The 19543-nt window shown below is 46.7% G+C and overlaps 1 protein-coding gene across 3 annotated transcripts in view; it reads left to right on the forward strand.

Moving 5' to 3' along the window:
* The first annotated feature begins 18386 nt into the window (after window positions 1-18386).
* The window catches only part of ERBB4 (erb-b2 receptor tyrosine kinase 4), a 1059049-nt gene continuing 1057892 nt past the window's right edge, over window positions 18387-19543 (forward strand). For all 3 annotated transcript variants that reach the window (XM_088474081.1, XM_088474078.1, XM_088474079.1), the window contains exon 1: window positions 18387-18738. In XM_088474081.1, coding sequence (XP_088330207.1) covers window positions 18633-18738 — 106 coding nt within the window. In that variant the 5' untranslated portion in view covers window positions 18387-18632. The remainder of the gene's footprint in view (window positions 18739-19543) is intronic.

Genomic DNA, 19543 nt, shown 5'->3' on the forward strand with positions numbered 1-19543 from the left:
TGCCTGTAACGGCACCCTGCTGCCAGAATCTCTGTACAGTGCCGCCTTGAGCATTCTTAGGACACTCCAGGCCGCTACAACGCTGCCCTTACAGTACCCCGGAGCACCTGAGGCCACGCCCCCTCCAGGTAACATCATATGGAGGGGCGTGGCCTGCATCGGGAGCACTAGCTATGGCACTGGTAAGGTGTTCCACTGTCCGTATTCCAAATAATGGTGATATCTATCTGTGCATGTCTGCAGTGTAGCGTCTACTGATACGGCAGTCACACACTGGGAATGGGATGTGCAAGATGTCCCTGGCTAGGGGGTTAGAGGGCCTCTTTCCATATGTAGTGCACACCACACATTTCCCTCACCGTGACGGTGGTCGTCAGGGTTTTGGATGTCCTTGTGTCGTAGCGGCATCCCGCACTATGCACTTAACAGTAGGCTGCAGCGTCCATCCTGGTGTGTGCACTCTGGGTCTTTAATACAGAGTGGTTCTCTAGTGGGTGGCCGGAATCCCCACAAGTCCTGCGGCATATCTTGTCCCTGTGTGTGCCGAGGTCTGGAGGAGAGATAACCGTTTCCAGGTAACAGCAATAATAGCAGTTGTGATGGTGTCCTCTCATGGTAGTGTAACAATCCTGATGCTAATGCGTTATTGGTCTGTTGTCCTTGCAACTTCTCCCTGCAGGGTCCCTAGGCCTCAGCCTAATCAGCCTTATTAATAGTACCCTGTGTGGGCAGCACAGTCGCTACCCCACAGCCCTTGCTTCTTGCTAGCAAGGTGCCTGGAATGGCACCCTGCAGCCAGTATCCCTGAGGCAGAGCCGCCCATGGTGTCCGATGGATTCTACAGACAGCCACCCTGCCTGCTGTACAGCTGCCCGGAAAAGCCTGCTGCACTTTCGCGCGAAAGTAATGACATCATGCGTAAAGGGGGCAGCACAGGGCATTACTAAGCTCTGTTATGGCCCAGCCCACATCAAATGTGCCTAGAGGGTGAAAAGCCACCCTATTACTATTAAAGAATAGGATGACTCCCAACCATACCAGCCGACTTCCTGGCTGCTCCTTCCGGAGGGAGCAGCCAGATCGGCAGGACAGGGGGGCATGGCCGGGACAAGGGGGAGTGGCTGGGTGGGTGAAAGCACTTGTGGGCGGGGGCACGCGATCGCGGCAGTTTGGCCCCGCCCCCGTTACACTATGCCGATAAAAAGCACTGTGAAGCAGGGGCGGGGCCAAAATGACGCAAATCGCGTCACTGCCCCCCCCCTGCTGTGGCGGTTGCAGGGGTTATTGCGGGGGAGCAGGGAAATTTCTAGGGTCTGAGGCTCCCAGTGCAAGCAGTCAAAATGCGCAACCAAGAAGCAGTAATATTGTTGTGGAGTGGGCGTGGCCTCATCGTGAGGGGGTGTGGTATCACAGTACGGGAGCGTGATCTCGAAAGAGCACAGAATGTCAGCCACTGTGACTACTGAGTGCAGGGGTGGCTAACCTGTCAGAGGCAAAGCGCTGAAAAATATATGTCGCTAAATCAAAGACAGACAGCATGCACGCGCCTCCGGCGCGCGCGCTCAAAAACTGGGGTGTGGCCTAGCTGTCACAAGCCCACGACGGATTTCTGTGTGCATGCCTTTGGTGTGACATTTGCAGAAGTATGACCTTGTATCACACCTGTTTTTAGTCGCGTTGGGAGCGAACCCAGCACATTGAAAAATGAAAATACAAGCCAGATCCACATAAAATACACTGCAACAAACCACTTCCACATAAAATATATTGGAAAAGCCAGAGGCACATATTTATTTATTAACAGTTTCTTATATAGCGCAGCATATTCCGTTGCGCTTTACAATTGTAAACATTAATAGAACAAAACTGGGTAATAACAGACAGATATATAGGTAGGAAGGTCCTGCTCGCAAGCTTACAATCTATAGGGAAATAGGCATTGATACACAAGGATAGGTGCTATATATTGCATTTTGGTCCAGCCAGAATGCAGAGTTTCTTGGTTGGCTGCATGATCCAGTCACACAGGAATGTCGACCAAATGTCATGAGGATGTGAGAGAAAGACAATGTGTGAGATTGTGTGTGGACTGTAAAAAGGGGATGTAATTAGATATGGAAGCTATGAAGGTTATGTGGGAGGTTCTGGAATTTGATAAGCTTGCCTGAAGAGGTGAGTTTTCAGGGATCGCTTGAAGGATTGGAGACTAGAGGAAAGTCTTATTGTGCAAGGTAGTTCATTCCATAGAGTGGATGCAGTGCGAAGAAAGTCCTGTAACCGTGAATGGGAGCGAGTAATGCATGGGGATGAGAGACGCAGATCTTGTGCTGAGCGGAGAGGTCGGGTTGGGAGATATTTTGAGATGAGTGAAGAGATGTATGTTGGTGTGGTTTGGTTAATAGCCTTATGTGTAAGTGACAGTATTTTGTATTGAATACAGTAGAAAACCGGCAACCAATGGAGGGACTGACAGAGCAGGGCAGCAGAAGAAGAACGTTTCGCAAGGAAGATAAGCCTTGCAGCTGCATTCATAATGGATTGTAATGGTGATAGCCTGTTTTTGGGAAGACCAGTAAGGAGGCTATTGCAATAGTCAATGCGGGAAATGATAAGTGCATGGATTAGAGTTTTTGCAGTGTCTTGTGTGAGATATGGTCGAATTTTGAATATGTTTTTTAAATGCATGTAACATGATTTTGAGACAGATTGAATGTGGGGAACAAAGGACAGTTCAGAGTCAAGGATGACACCAAGGCAGCAAGATTGTGGCGCGGGGTGGATGGTTGAGGTATCAACAGTGATAAGAGATCAGGTTGGTAACTGTTATTGGCCGGTGGAAATATAATTAATTCTGTTTTAGAAATATTAAGTTTCAGGTGGCGAGATGACATCCAAGATGAAATGGCAGAAAGACATTCAGTGACACGGACCAATACAGATGGAGATAAATCTGGAGAGGATAGGTAGATTTGAGTATCATCTGCATACAGATGGTACTGAAATCCAAAAGAGCTGATTAGTTTGCCAAGAGAGGTGGTATAGATTGAGAATAGCAGAGGACCCAAGACAGAGCCTTGCGGTACTCCAACTGATAGACTTAGCGAAGAGGCGGCAGAATCAGAAAAACGAACAGTAAAAGAGCGATCAGATAGGTAGGAAGAAAACCAAGAAAGAGCTGTGTCCTTAAGACCTAGGGATTGCAGTGTTTGTATGAGAAGAGAGTGGTCAACAGTGTCAAAAGCAGCAGAGAGATCTAGAAGAATTAGGAGTGAGTAATGGCCTTTAGCCTTGGCAGTGACAAGATCATTTACTACCTTAGTCAGTGCTGTCTCTGTGGAGTGTTGGGAACGAAAGCCGGACTGAAGTGGGTCCAATAAGTTGTGCGAGTTAAGAAAGTGTGTGAGGCGGGTGTAGACAAGTCACTCAAGTAGCTTGGAGGGGCATGGAAGCTGGGAGATAGGACGGTAATTTGAGAGAGTACTAGGGTCAGAATTTTGTTTTTTCAGAATGGGAGTAATCACTGCGTGCTTGAACAGTGATGGAAAGTTGCCAGTAGAGAGAGAGAGATTACAGATTTTAGTTAGGGTTGGGATAAGCACAGGAGACAAAGCTTTACTGATTTGTGAGGGTATAGGATCTAGAGGAGAGGTAATAGAGTAGGAGGATGAGAAGAGTGTAGACACTTCATCTTCGTTTGTGAGATCAAATGAGGAGAATGTGCCAGAGGGTTCAGGTAGGGAATTGAGCAGGCCACTAGCTGAGGAAGAGCCTACTATTTCATTTTGGATCTTATCAATCTTGTCCCTAAAATAGGAAGCAAGATCTTGTGCACAGATAGTAGCAGGTGGTTTGGGTGATGGAGGGGTAAGAAGCAGTTTAAATGTATTAAAAAGTCGCTTGGGGTTAGAAGCTTGAGCAGAGATTAGAGATTGGAAATATGTTTGTTTGGCAGTGTCCAGAGCAGTACGATAAGAGTTGTAGATAGTCTTATATGTGAGGAAGTCACTTAGAGTATGAGACTTTCGCCACTGACGTTCAACTTTATGCGAGAGTTTTTGTAGATGTCTTGTTAAGCTAGAATGCCACGGTTGATGTCTAACTCTACGCGGTGTGTGATGGGTAGCTGGAGCTACTTCGAGGGCTTTTTCTAGAATTTGGTTTAGGTGTGATGCAGCAGTCTCAGGAGAAGTGAATGTAGAAATTGGTGAAAGTTGTTGTTGTAGAGAAGTAGATAGTTGTTGAAGGTTAATGGCATTAATATTTCTACGGGTTTTGGGTTTAGGTTTGGTTGATTTCAATGATGTTGATGTAATGGAGGAGAGTGTGCAGGTGATAAGGTTGTGATCTGAGAGAGGGAAAGGAGCATTAGTGAAATCAGAAACTGAGCATAGTCTGGTGAATACAAGATCAAGACAGTGGCCCTCCTGATGAGTAGAGGAGTCAGTCCATTGGGAGAGGCCAAGAGAGGATGTTAAAGAGAGTAGTTTGGAGGCATGAGGAGATTGCGTACTGTCAATGGGGATATTGAAATCACCCATAATGATGGTGGAGATGTCTGAGGATAGAAAGTGAGGGAGCCAGGCAGAAAAGTGTTCCAGAAATTGTTGAGGTGGCCCAGGTGGGCGATAGATAACAGCAACTCACAGAGAGAAAGGGGTGAAAGTCCTGATAGAATGCACTTCAAATGATGTAAATGTGAGTGAAGGTACCTGTGGGAGAACTGTGTATGTGAAAGATTGGGGGAGTAATATTCCTACCCCACCTCCTTTACAATTACCAGGCCTGGAGGTGTGTGAGAAGTGTAGGTTACCATGTGAAAGTGCAGCAGAGGAGACAGTGTCTGATTGTGTAAGCCATGTTTCTGTCATTGCCAGTAGGTTGAGGTTGGTTGAAATAAAGAGGTCGTGGATGGATGTTAGCTTATTGCAGACAGAGCGTGCATTCCATAAGGCACATTTTAGTGACTTGGATGTTGAAGGGAGGCACGCAATGTTTATGAGGTTAGCTGGATTTATAGTTCGTTGTGGGTGTGGCATTTGGGTCGGGCCTGGATTTGGTGATATGTCACCAGCTAATAGAAGCAGCAGGAGAGAGATATAAATATAATTGTTGGATTTGTCCGAAAGATTTTTATGGCGACAGGTTGTAAATGTTATTTTCAGTGTGTATAGATAAGTTAAAAGCTCATGTGTGTTCATAAGTGGTGAGTAGATTAATGAGGCAGCAATATGTACAGAAGGGTGAGCTGCAGGAAGAATAAAGGATGTAGTAGCCTAATGGTGCGTACACACTACACGATATGCTCCCTGAGCGATATCGTGTAGTGTGTCCCCGGCAGGCTGTGCTCAATGTCATTCCAAACTTTCTCCCCCTCCAGTGTGTACTCTGAAAGAGTGTTTAGTGCAGCCGGGAACCTTGTCAGCGAAAGGCGTAGGAGGTTGCTTCCACAAAATGTGGAGAAGATGATGTTCATAAAAATTAATTATCAACTCTTCCAGGGAGACCAGCCTCCATAACGTACAGAGGGACCTGTGGTGGTAGATTCCAGCGGGGATGAATTAATACTCTGTGAGGATGAGGAGGTACACAACACTGAAGAGGGTGAGGAATCGGTGAATGAGGAGGATGAGGACGACATCTTGCCTCCGTAGAGCCAGTTTGTACAGGGACAGATTATTGCCAGCTTGTTTTGTGGGGCCCCAAACGAACCAATCATTCCAGCCACAGTCGTGTGGCAGACCCTGGCGCTGAAATGATTGGTTTGTTAAAGTATGCATGTCCTGTTTATACAACATAAGGGTGGGTGGGAGGGCCCAAGGACAATTCCACCTTGCACCTCTTTTTTTCCTTTGCATTATGTACTGTTTGCGGCCTAGTTTTTCAAACTGCCATCCTGTCTGCCACTGCAGTGTCACTCCTAGATGGGCCACATGTTTGTGCCGCCCACTCGTGTCACTTAGCAGAGTCATCCAGCTACCTCGGTGCAACCTTTTGGCCATAAAAACACTATTGTGAGGTGTTCAGAATAGACTGGAAATTAAGGTTATTGAGGTTAATAATAGCATAGGAGCAGAAAAACCCACAAATTCTGTGATTTTAGCTGTTTTTATGCTTTTTTTCCAAAAAATACAGATCCAAAACACAAAACCCAGAACCCAAAACACGGAAGGGTGGTTTTGGCAAAACCAATCCAGATCCAAAAACACGAAAAGTGGCCGGTGCACACCCCTACTAATTACAAACATGTACAGCATTAAACACATACTTTAAATACACAGCTAATTTTGCATTAATGCAACTATAGATTAGGAGTTGTGGTTTGCAGGATGTTAAATAATATCACATACATTGCCTAGACAGCTGATGGTGCATGGGGTTAATGCAGACTCTGGCAGTTGTACTCAGCAAGGACAATCACATACCGTATATACTCGAGTATAAGCCGAGTTTTTCAGCACATTTTTTGTGCTGAAAAAGCACCCCCTCGGCTTATACTCGAGTCATGCCCGCATGGTACCCTGCTGAGTAGCGTACCATGCGGGCCGCGGTGCAGACTGTGTCACTGTGACACAGCTGCAACGCGTGTGTAGCGCTGACCGGACGGAGTTCGGTCAGCACTACACACTGCTAAACACACAGCCGCCGGAGCCGGCAGCTATGTGTTTGGTGTAATCAGCAGCCGCTGAGAGTCTGTCAGACTCTCAGCGGCTACTGCTGTTCCCACTGCGGGAGCCATCTTCCGGCTCCCGCAGTGGGTAATGGGAGAGACGTCGTCATGACGACGTCTCTCCCATTATGCAAAGCGGCGGAGGAGCCTGTAGCAGCGTCGGGACCAGGAGCGGGGTTACAGGTAAGTGTTTTTTTTTAATTCATTTCTTTCTACTGGGGGGGCTACTACCGGGGGGTACTGCCAGGGGGGGATATCGCTAATGGGGGCACTACCAGAGGGGGGGGATTAATAATGGGGGAACTACCAGGGGGGGGATGTTGCTACTGGGGGCACTACCAGGGAGGGGGGGAATACTGGGGGCACTACCAGGGGGGATGTTGCTACTGGGGGCACTACCAGGGGGGGTTAATACTGGGGGCACTACCAGGGGGGGATATTGCTACTGGGGGCACTACCAGGGGGGGGGATTAATACTGGGGGCACTACCAGGGGGGGATATTGCTACTGGGGGCACTACCAGGGGGGGGATTAATATTGGGGGCACTACCAGGGGGGATGTTGCTACTGGGGGCACTACCAGTGGGGGGATTAATACTGGGGGCACTACCAGGGGGGGATATTGCTACTGGGGGCACTACCAGGGGGGGTATTACTACTGGGGGCACTACCAGGGGGGGATATTACTACTGGGGGCACTACCAGGGGGGGATATTACTACTGGGGGCACTACCAGGGGGGGATTACTACTGGGGGCACTACCAGGGGGGGATTACTACTGGGGACAGTACCAGAGGGGGGATTACTACCAGTAGCTGCTGCATTTCCCACCCTAGGCTTATACTCGAGTCGATAAGTTTTCCCAGTTTTTTGTGGTAAAATTAGGTACCTCGGCTTATAATCGGGTCGACTTATACTCGAGTATATACGGTACATTGCCTAGACAGCTGATGGTGCATGGGGGTTAATGCAGACTCTGGCAGTTGTACTCAGCAAGGACAATCACATACATTGCCTAGACAGCTGATGGTGCATGGGGGTTAATGCAGACTCTGGCAGTTGTACTCAGCAAGGACAATCACATACCTGGGATTAGAAGAGACAAATAAGTCCATATTCAGTGAGATTCATGAGGTTCATGCAGAATAAATGTTATTTAACTGGTCAGAAAGCACACTTGATTTTAACCACATCAAGCTGCTACCCTCAGCAAGCTGCCCTAAGACTAAAGGTGCATACACACACAACGATTTTTTGAACGATTATCGGTAAACAATATCGTTTAACGATAATAAATCGTTCACTTTCTGAGTCAAACGATGAACGATTATCGTTCATGCGCGTTCACGTTTGTAGTTCAGTCAGACTTGTCAACTCAATGATTTTCATTAAGTTAATATGCATAGCTGTGGGTGACCACCCACAGCTATTGCGAGCAGCCAGGTGATGGTTATCGCGACCATCGGGGCTTGCGACGAGACCCTTGCGGCAGGGTCTCGTTCCCGCAAGCCCCAGTGAGCTTCTGTCTCTTAATAGAGCCGGGAGCTCACCACTGACATCACTCGTGTTGTCAGTGGGGCCGCCCCCAAACGGCAGCCGTTCCGTTGGGAATGCCTCCGTTTGGCGGCCACCCCCCCTGCCGCCTCCAAAACGGTGCGAGCTGTCGATCAAAATCGACAGCCGCCCCCTTTTGGTCAGAGACCCGTCGCTAGCCGGGTCTCGCGCATGCGCACATCGGAGCGGCTCTGGCGTGCGCATGCGCAGTGGCCAGACATCGACACGCTCGCCCGCGGCTAACATCTAAGAGTCCCCGCTTACCTTAGTTCGGGATGCCGGGCATCGGGATTTCGGCATCTCTCTAAGGGTAGGCGTCAGGATTTAGAAGCCTTTCTTTAGTACAGAGCCAGGCTTCCAGTGTTGGGATTCCGCTGTCCGGCATCTCAGCCACAGTAATCTGTAACTCAGGATTAACATTAGAGATGTGCGTTACGGTTCCCCAGAAATCAGAATTCACCCCGAATTTCGTGAAGCTGGACAGATCTGATTCGCGGTCCTGATCTCCTGAGGAGATCCAGATAAATCCAAATCCTGATCTTTTTGCGGTTCGGGATTCGGATTTTAAAACCAAATTTTGGGTTTGGGATTGCATAAATTCCATAATCATGATTTTAACTGTTTAACTGTTTATCAATTAAAAAACAAACAAACAAAACCCAGATCCAAAACCAAAACACTTGAGGGTGCCTTTGCAAAAAGGGAGGGTAGAGGGGGGGGGGGCTCCATAAATATTTTATATTGCATCTCCCCCCAACATAAAATTGTTCCGCTGCCCGTGGAACCTTCTATGACATTTGTAAATCTTTGTACATGCCGTAATGGTGGTGGCACTCCAGACAATTTTTTGACTTGTAATACTGAAATTCTGGCATCCAAAGAGAAAGATGTTGCCTACCCCTGGGCTAGCCCAAGTTACTACTCTTCTAACTAAAAACCTGTCCCAAACCCAACTCCTATCGCAGAGCCATAACTAGACATTTTGGTGCCCTGAGCGAGAAACAGCATGCCCCCCCCCCCAGCTCTTTATTGCATATGCAGCACTGCAGCAGTCATAAAATACCCTAAATCCTCACAGGGACAGCTATATTTAAAGTAAAAAATGAATAAGAGACGGGATGCCAACAAATCCTCCACAAACCCTCAGACAGCTACAGCACTGCACAGCTTGGCCTGGTATCCATTTATAAACATGGGGTGAAAACCAGCTCAATGCCTGTCAGCACAGGACTGGTGTCTGTAAGGGGTGATACTAACAGTGTGCTCCACTCTCCCCACTGACATACTGGGCCCTTTAATGTGTATAGGAGTAGGACAGTAGAAAGAGCTGGCCTGGCAAATACCTATGGACCTGGAAACCGCCGCCGGACCTGAGACTTGGACCTGGAAACCGCCGCCGGACCTGAGACTTGGACCTGGACACCGCCGCCGGACCTGAGACTGGGACCTGCTGGATGCCGCCGCTGGGACCTGTCACTGCACCTGACCTAACAGATCCTCACCCTAGGAATTGTGGGAGGAGACGTCCCAACAGACTGTGCGGGACCGAGACCGGGCCAGGAGGCGGCCAGAGAGTGAATGAGTGGCATGCAGGAGGGAGGCTGTTGGCTGCGGCTTTACTGAAAGAGCTGGGCGCACCGCACTGTTATTAATATATAGCAGCGGGCGCCCAGTGGACAGAGATTGCGGTGGGCGGCTGGATCCTCCCTCAGGGTTTTTGCGCTCTGTGCGGTTGCACCGGCCACAACACCCTAGTGTGGCTATACAATGCAGACCCTAATCATCTTGTTGCTATACAATGCAGACCCTGATGGTTATACAATGCAGACCCTAATTATCTGGTGGTTATATAATGCAGACCCTAATTATCTTGTGGCTATACAATGCAGACCCTAATTATCTGGTGGTTATACAATGCAGACCCTAATTATCTGGTGGTTATACAATGCAGACGCCTGGCATTTTACCAACGCCCGGCATCCCTATCGAAGAGATGCCGGGCACCGAGCACGGACAGCAGCAGTTGGGTAGGTTTAGGGCTCCCGGGGGTAACTTAGGGTTAGACACCACCCACCCCGGGTGGTTAGGGTTAGGCTAGGGGAAGGGAGGGTTAGGGTTAGGCGCCCCCAGGGGGAGGTTAGGGTTGCGTCCGGCGGTAATTCATACTGATTCCATTTTGACTGGGTCAGGACATCTTCATGAACACTAGCCATAACGCATGAACACTAGCCATAACACTAGCCATAATCTGGCACTATGTTTTATGGCTAGTACTGTCCTTCCACCAATAAGAGTGCAAGGAGCTGCCAGGGTTTGATTGGTTACTTGAACTTCCCCACGCTATCCCCAATCAGAGTGATGCGTGCTGTGTAATAATTATAATGCTTTCCACAGAGTACAAATTATAGGTGGGTGAGTGGGAGAACCCCTGTCTCCCAGTCTTACAACATCGAATTGCAGGAGGCCTGCCAAATTCATAGAACGCAGTCATTTAAAGTCTCCAGCACATGAATTAGGAGATCTCACTAAATTTACTGTTTAGGACACAAACATAAGTGACCTTTTATCAATGTGCAATTAAATAGATTTATTGTTCTTTTGAGAGAAACCGACAATATGACCCTCAACTTCTTGGGACTGATGCTCACATTAACATGAAGCATTGCACTGCTTTAAATCATGGAGCTGACCTGAGCCATTGTTACATGCTGAATCACTACATACTGTACAAAGCCTTGTTCTTTACACCCCATACCTCTAACACATAATTAGATACTGTACGTACATTTCACCTCTTCCTCCTGCTAGAATAATAAAACACCACATAGTTATACAGTAACATGTCAGGGGAGATGATACGGTACCCTGCATGCTTTCCAGAGCATCATCACTTCACTTACTGCCGTTGTATTTTTTTTATACTTACACCCCCTGGGCAACAATGCACATTTAAAATACATGTCTCCCTCCCCCCAAATTAAGCGTGTTTCTATGTTGCAGCCATTTCCTATTGTGCTATGACAATGGAGCCCCTTTGTAAATTACCTATGACATGAATAAGAAGATTGATTGATGGCTACCGCGCTGAGCAGCAATTTTCCAACTGTTACAAACTATACATAAAAGAAGACATAAAAACGCCATAGCAAATTAACCCCTCCGTGATGAACAGCAAGGTACAGGGGGTAAGAGATATGATAGCTGCCAGCTGAGATGTCTTCTAGACCACAGGACTAGTGTTTAATACGGAGACATTACAGCTGCGACAGTTCCTTTCACATTTTTGTTACTTCTATTCTGAAGAGGGAAATCCATGCATTTTTTTTTTTATAATATTTTTATTATTATTACACATTTTAAACAGAGAATATATTTCTCGATATAACATACAAATATAACAATTCAATGACATAGTAATATAGAGAAGGCTAGGATGTATGTCATACAATAAAAGATAGATTCTCCACCTAGTAATCAGCAACTTATAAAGATAATACTTAGAAAATAGCAAGAACCATATAGTGACTGTATTATGCAAAAAAGACTCCCACACAACATAATGAACTATAAACAATAATTTACCCTCATAATGGTGGATGACCTTTGTCAAGTATCTCCTTATTATACTACGTGGTCCTAATTACTATTTTACGTATCTTTTCTTTAATAGATGAAGATAGAGTACTGATATAAGGGAGCCATATCTCAAAAACATTTTTGCACTATTTTCTATTTTTTTTTTTTTAATTAAGATTCATACAGTATCTCTAATTGATTACAAGATAATTTGCAAAGGATTATTGCTACGACTGTGACGGGTTGGGTATGATATACCAGCGGCTTAATAGCCGCTGGTTCAAATCCTGACGACAGAAGCCTGAACGCTGAAGATTCCGACAGGGGAGGTAAGTACTCTAACCCTAATTCTGCCCTCTTCATTGACAGGCCACACTCGCTCTATAATTAAGCATTTGGAAACCCCCCTCTGGAAATCCTGCCCCAGTGGTGCCTAGCCCTAAACGCCCCTCCCTGTAGCCTAACCTTCCCCGAGGGGTGTCTAACCCTTAACTCCCCCCAGGGGCACCTAAACATAACCCCCCATCCCCAGGCAGTGGCAAACGCAGGTTTTTTAGAGGGGGGTTTCCAAATGCTTGATTTTATAGTGAGTGTGGCCAGTCCATGAATAATTAGTACTTAACCATCTTTAATATGTGTCATACAAAGTGTAATGTGCATCATAATTCCAGCATATCCAAGACCAGCGATCACAGTAAGCCATTAAATGTGGCAGTAGGGCCATTCTGCCTGAGCTGAATGTTTTTAATTCAGATGTGGGCTCCATTCCAGAGCATTGGAGCAAGTCTGGGAGTCTGGGGGTGCAGCAGAAGAACCTAGCACTACCCTGGGCATATATGTACATATTGGTCTTCTTATGCACTGAATAGTGTATTATACCATATTAATAACTTATCCTATTGATGGTCTATAGCATTGCACTCCTAACAGTGCATGTATTCCAGATCTCCTAGTTGGTGCACAGGTGTATTTAATACTGGCTGACACATATTAAAAGATCAACAGGGGGTGCTATTTATTTCATTTGTGATTCTGAGAAGAACATGCAGTAAAATTCTATTATTTTACAATTTCTATTGTGGTTATGGGCTGGGGAGGGGGGTTTCCAGGCAACCGGAAACCCCCCCTGCGTGTGCCTATGTCCCCAGGGAAACTGTGTAACTTACCAGCTTCCACACGTTCGGGATTCTGGGGTTCGGTATGCCGACGCCAGTATCCTAATCTCATTCGGGATAGCGGCATCGGCAGTTTGCCGGCGGTCTGGAATCCGGCGTCAGTATATCGGCGGCCGGCATCCCGTCCGCCGGCATTTTAACTAGATCCCATCTGTGATATTATCCAGTTTTGCAGTTTAGATGGGGAATGGATAATGACAATCACCAATTATGCTCCACCCTCCTAATAATTCAGTCCATGACAGACCTGCAGCTAGGAACCAACCACTGGTGAAAGGGGCTAACAGAGGCTGACAAGACTTGTGCCTGACCCCTAAATGCTGCCTTCCTCAGCCAACAATGTTTTCTGCGTCTAACAGTGTAAATATTATGGGTATATTAGGACATAGGTCCGAAAAAAAGCCTAAAAAAAAGCTGACGAAACTGTTTGATACAGAGAAACGCGTTAGCCGGACACCACAAGCTCCACAATTCATGTTCTGATCCCGATTGACTCATTATACGTTTCCACTGGACACATTGTTGCACGCATTCCTCCTGTCCTTTGGTTGGATTTTGTCAAGCACCATTCAGGATCATAGGATCTCCTTCAGAATATTGCACCAAGCTGCTTAGCTGCCAAACTGTTAACACTGTTGGGAGTAACCACCAGATTTAGGGCTCCATTTACTAACGAGTTTGAGCTGTTCAAACTCGTTAGTGAAGATATTTAACAGTTGCAGGTATTTAGTAATAGTTGTCCCCAGTATGTTATCTGTTTTTTCGAATAGCGCTATTCAATAGCGCTTGTACCATGAGCAGACATGGTAACCTTTATTTACAAACGAAGGGAAAGTGAAACTTACCGTTCGTTTTTAGGGTTTTTATCACCAGGCTCACAAGCGCTGGGGTTCCCGACAGCCAGATCCGGGGCTTCATCCGGGGACTTACCCATGAATCTTTGATTGGGGATCATGTGATCCACTGGAGGCTTCCCCGACAAGCTGTGTTTCAATGTATAGAAGCTGGATTCTGGTCCCACGGCCAGCCGTGCACAACGCTCGGGCGGGTAACAAATGACATCCACCCATCCCCTGTCATACAAGCACCCCTCCCCCTGGTGAAGCCCTAGAACTGTTGCCGCTGCTGGATGCTAGCCCTGCCGTCATACCACTCACACTTATCTTTGCTGTCCATTATGGAGTCACTGGAGCACGTTCTTCCTCCAAAATGGCTCCCCGACACCTCCTTGGCGTTCGGAAATAGACACTGCACATGCGCAAAATTCTAATCCCCCTTATGCGCATGTGCAGAAAAAATAAATTAAAAAAACGTTCTCTAGGAATGAAAAATAGCGCAAAGAAGGACTGACTTCATTTGCGCTCGCCCTAATCATAAGTTCTAATAAATACTGCTTAAAAAATTAAAACTAACACAATGAAACATAAAGAAAAATATCTCTTCACCTACAACTCGTTTGTAAATGGGGCCCTAAGGACCTTTCAGAACCCCTTGGACTTGGACCATCAACCACACCAACCTGCAGGTTAGGTTTTTGGAACTCATCCAGACACATGTTTGAAGCCCATTATATTTATCAGGGATCCGCTTATACATTTCCCACCAGGCATTTCTGGTTATCCTCACATCGATCTACAATATTCTTTTTTATTTATATATTTTTATCAAATGTGAACCTTTATTCATTCTTGATTATTTTATATTTCATAGGTAATATTTATATTTCATCGCTGCACTGGATGACACAGTGCTTTTTAAAATGTCTTTTATGTATTAAATCATTTGGTTATTATCAATCAGCCTTGTGACAGGTCCTTACATAGCCCACTGAGTGAGTTTACATTGTCCACCTTTCCACATTTTCACATGTGAATACATTAGTTGCGCTATCACCTTTCTTTTTTTCTGATCCATTTGTACCAGGTGACCACTGTTGTTTGATAGCAGCATCTCACATATTTATTTATCTCACAGGTATTCACCATATACAATTCAGAAGGAATTTTAATATATACTATACCACAGGTGACTTTATAGCGCAGTCTGTTTTGTTTCTTTACTTTTGTAGGGCACAGGTCCGCCTTCTTTGCTCAACAAATGCACATCACCTCTCCTGCCAACTGATTACTTCCTCCCACCTTCAAGATTTTGCCCGTGCTGTTCCCTACCTCTGGAACTCTCTCCCTCTTCCCATCAGACTCCCCACCTTCTTCAAACGGGCTCTCAAGACTCACTACTTCATCAAAGCCTTCCAGCTCTCATCATCCGCTGCTACATGCTCCATCCTCCCTGTCTACCCAATTTGTGTCACGCCTGTTTGTCTGCCCCTCCCCTTTAGAATGTAAGCTCTCACGAGCAGGGCCCTCTACCCTCTTGTGCTACTTCTTATACTGTCATCTACTTCTCACTCGGGCGCCTAAGACTTGGTTACTTATGCCCTGTTGCTTATTGGAGTGTTATGATCACTAATGCAGCAGTGTATATAAATCTTGTCCTACAGTGCCTTGCATTATACTGTAAGTCACCTGTTGCTTGTTCACTTATTTGTCTATGTACTATGTAAGGGATGTAGTTATGAGATCAACGGCCGCTATGCCGCCGGTCTCAATACCGACATCCAAATCCTGACAAGGGATGGGTGTCGAAATACCGAAGCCTATCTTAATCCTGAAACCGGAACGCCGAAGGATGTCAGACTGAACGAGATAAGTCCGGGGTGCCCTTAGCGTTAGTTGCGGGAGGGGGGAGGGGTTAGGTTTAGAGAGCATAGCGGGGTTAGGGTTAGGTTTTGGGGGGGAGTTAGGCACCCCTAGTGGGGAGGGCTAGGCACCCCCGGGGAACGGATAGGCTCCCCCCCGGGAGGGTTAGGGTGCAGTAAGGAGGGGTTCGGGTTAGGCGATAGGGAGGGAAGTTAGGGATAGGCACCACTAAGGGAGGGTTAGGGGGGAGGAGTATGGATAGGGTATTTACCTGCCTTGTCAGGATCTTCTCTCTTTGGGCTGCCGGTGTCGGGATATGAACCACCGGGACTTCATACCCATTCCCTATGTAAGGTGCTGCGGAACAATTATGGCGCCATATAAAGGATAATAATAATAATAATATTGCAACATTATGTTCTTTGATGTTAGGTTATAATTCTGCCCCACACAGATCAATAGAATGTTAATCTCGCTCAGGAAACCTGCAAGGGGGCTGGTGTAGTTTCATTAAAAAGTACATCCCTTATGATACTGTGAGCAGGAAAACAATTACCTGTGCAGACCAGGTGCCCCAGAGAGAAGAGATTGCCCAGAATAAGGCCTTTGCCTGCATCTACATAGAGATTACATGATCAGACATATCTCTTGCATTAGACAAAATAACACTGCAGACCACAGTCCCTATTTATCTTAATGGGGACTGTAGTTTTGCCCATTTTACCAAGCTCTGGATAGCTAAAGCCATCATCAGATTAACAGCTGATGATGTGTCCTCATACAATGTTGCCCAAGTCGTGGCAAATAGCCCCTCTCACCGAGCCAGGTCCCGGGGCGACTCGACTGCTCAAAATGTGCATCTTATTCACATAAATAAAACTGGGAGCAGCTAAACTACATTGTTAGATTGCACTGATCAATGTGATGTGCGACATTTGTACATCGGTGTGCGACTGCATCTGAATCTGTATACGAAGGGCTGTGATACCGCACGGGCTGCGATGGGCATAGATCCGTGGGATCGCAATAGTCATGCAGTCGCATGGGGTCCCATTTACCAACAACCGCATATAAAATGCAGTTGTGGTAAGAACTCGCAATGCGGTCATGAATAAGAGTGCTTGCATTTACTAAGGTTGGGGCCCCCGGGACAGAGCCTCTGAAAAAGCTCTGTCTCTGCGAATGCATAGAAGCACAGTGTTAGCGGCACATGCATCAGTGGGGCCGCCATAAATTTTGCGAAAAAGTAGCGCATAGGCTTCGGCTGCCAGGGCCAAGCTCCGGAGTGCTTCGTATTCTGGAGATTGATAAATCTGACTTGCATAGCAGACACAATAGAAAACTATGGGGGCAGTTTTTGTGGTCGGAAATGGAGGAACCGCGCAGATGTCAGCGATACCTGCTGCAGTCTCTCCTTGTTACGTTTAGGGGATACTTAGATTTTGCGAGGCTCTCTCGAAAAAAATGTCTGGTTTGGGGGGCTTTCCGGCAAAATAGCCTTAATAAATTGGCCCCTGGAAAAGAAAAGACGCGCACTGCGAAAATTCACGTATCGCTATATCGTAACTTGAGACTAACATTTTTTTTTACAAAGAGCATTTCAGAGTGACCCTGTACTGTATATGCTGTCCTGTGATTCCCAACACTTATGCTGTCCTGTGACACCATATGCTCTCCTGTGATTCCCTACACTTATGCTGTCCTGTCATACCATATGCTGTCCTGTGATTCCCTACACTTATGCTGTCCTGTCATACCATATGCTGTCCTGTGATTCCCTACACTTATGCTGTCCTGTGATACCATTTGCTGTCCTGTGATTTCCTACACTTATGCTGCCCTGTGATACCATATGCTGTCCTGTGATTCCCTACACGTATGCTGTCCTGTGATTCCCTATACTTATGCTGTCCTGTGATACCATATGCTGTACTGTGATTCCCTACACTTATACTGACTGGTGATTCCCTACACTTATGCTGTCCTGTGATTCCCTACACTTATGCTGTCCTATGATACCATATGCTGTCCTGTGATTCCCTATACTTATGCTGTCCTGTGATTCCCTATACTTATGCTGTCCTGTGATACCATATGCTGTCCTGTGATTCCCTATACTTATGCTGTCCTGTGATACCATATGCTGTCCTGTGATTCCATATACTTATGCTGTCCTGTGATACCATATGCTGTCCTGTCATTCCCTATACTTATGCTGTAATGTGATTCCTTATACTAAGATGCCACATAAGCGTTTGAGAGGTACAATAGCTTTGCTTTACTCTTTAAAAATACACATGGGCAATGTGTCACATCACATCATATGCCTGGTGTCTAACGCATTTTAATGTTTGCTACAAAACAATCAGCTGCAGCCAGCCAGCCTCCTGCTTTCTTCAGCACTGAAACCCTTTTGTGACATCCACAGTGACCTCCCCTCACACGATGCAGTTAATGACTGGTGGGCTCTTTGCACCATTTGTGCCCTCTGTGCTGCCCACTGCTGTGCCCCCCTTCCCCTGGCATGTATGATTGTGTGCTGCTGCGGCCGGTCTGGACTGTCTCGGAGTGACAGGTGCAGCCTGCATGTGGATTTTAAATCCATGGGGGGGTTCGTCTGAGCCAATCCGATGCAAAAATCCCCCTGAGTGGGCGGCTCCAATGCCCGGGGTGGGCGGGGCCTGTGCGGGAGCTCTGCGAGTCCGCTGCTGCCCGTGCAGCTTCCCATATGATTACATGGAGCCAGGCAGCAGCCTGCACTGAGCCATACACCGGCACATTGGACTGAGCAGCAAGTGCAGGGGGAGCACAGTGCCAGGAGGGCACACAGCTGGCTGAGGAGTAACTTTTACCCAGCAGGGAGAGTCTTCTGCAAGCCTGGAAGTGCCAGCTACTGGGGCACACTCAGATTGGAGATACAGGAGATGCCCCTGGGACATGTAATTTTGCAGAGGATTTGAGATGACCTGCATCATGGGGATGTGTGGAACTAGGGGACAGCTTTGCTTTGGATGGCTGAGCCTGCTGTGGGCACTGGGCACACTTCAAGCAGCTTGCTGCCAGTCAGGTAAGTGGCACATGTCTGCCAGTACAGTGTGTGTGCTTGGCAAATGAAACCAGCTTTGTGAAAGTCTCTGATAATTTGCATTTCAGTGTCAGTGTCACAAAATAATGCTGTTGCCCCCAACATGTGCCCTGGCTGGAACCCTGCAGGGTGGCAGAGCCTGGGTACTGTGCAGGTGGTGCAGAACTATTCTCTCCTTTCCCAAAATACTCCCCTCACACTTGTCTGCACTCTACTCCTGCACACATGTTTGATGTACTTCTAATCTGGCTGCTGTTTTCTTCTAACCCCTCAGCTACCGAGGGGGGCAGCAGCACAGACTGTTACTGCTTCTTATTCAGGGGGTTAATGGAGAAATGCTGAAATATCCAGGTCTCTAAACTCTACACCATATCCAATACACTGTTCTATATATTATTATTATTATTATTATTGTTATTATAATACTGCTATTAATGTTATTACTGCTACTATTATACTTAAAATATTATTATTAATAATAATAATAATATTATTATTATTATTATTATATAAACAATTTATTGTATTGTGGAAGCAGTGTCCCCATTCGCCATGGCACCCCCATCGCTCTGGGTACTATCCTGTCAACCATGCTGTGCCTTGCCAATGCCCACACACTGGCAGAGCTGCTCCCATTTACTTTGAGTGCACAGGTAGTGGTGGCATGCCTGGTGGAGAACTCCATTATGGCATTGCAGGAACTACCAATAAGGAGGGAGCCAGAGGGCATTAACCCTTCGCAGAAGAATACAACTGACCATAAAACATTTGCCATCTATTTGGTGGG

Source organism: Taudactylus pleione, unplaced genomic scaffold, assembly GCF_031769625.1.
Source record: "Taudactylus pleione unplaced genomic scaffold, aTauple2 ptg000147l, whole genome shotgun sequence".
NCBI lineage: Eukaryota > Metazoa > Chordata > Amphibia > Anura > Myobatrachidae > Taudactylus > Taudactylus pleione.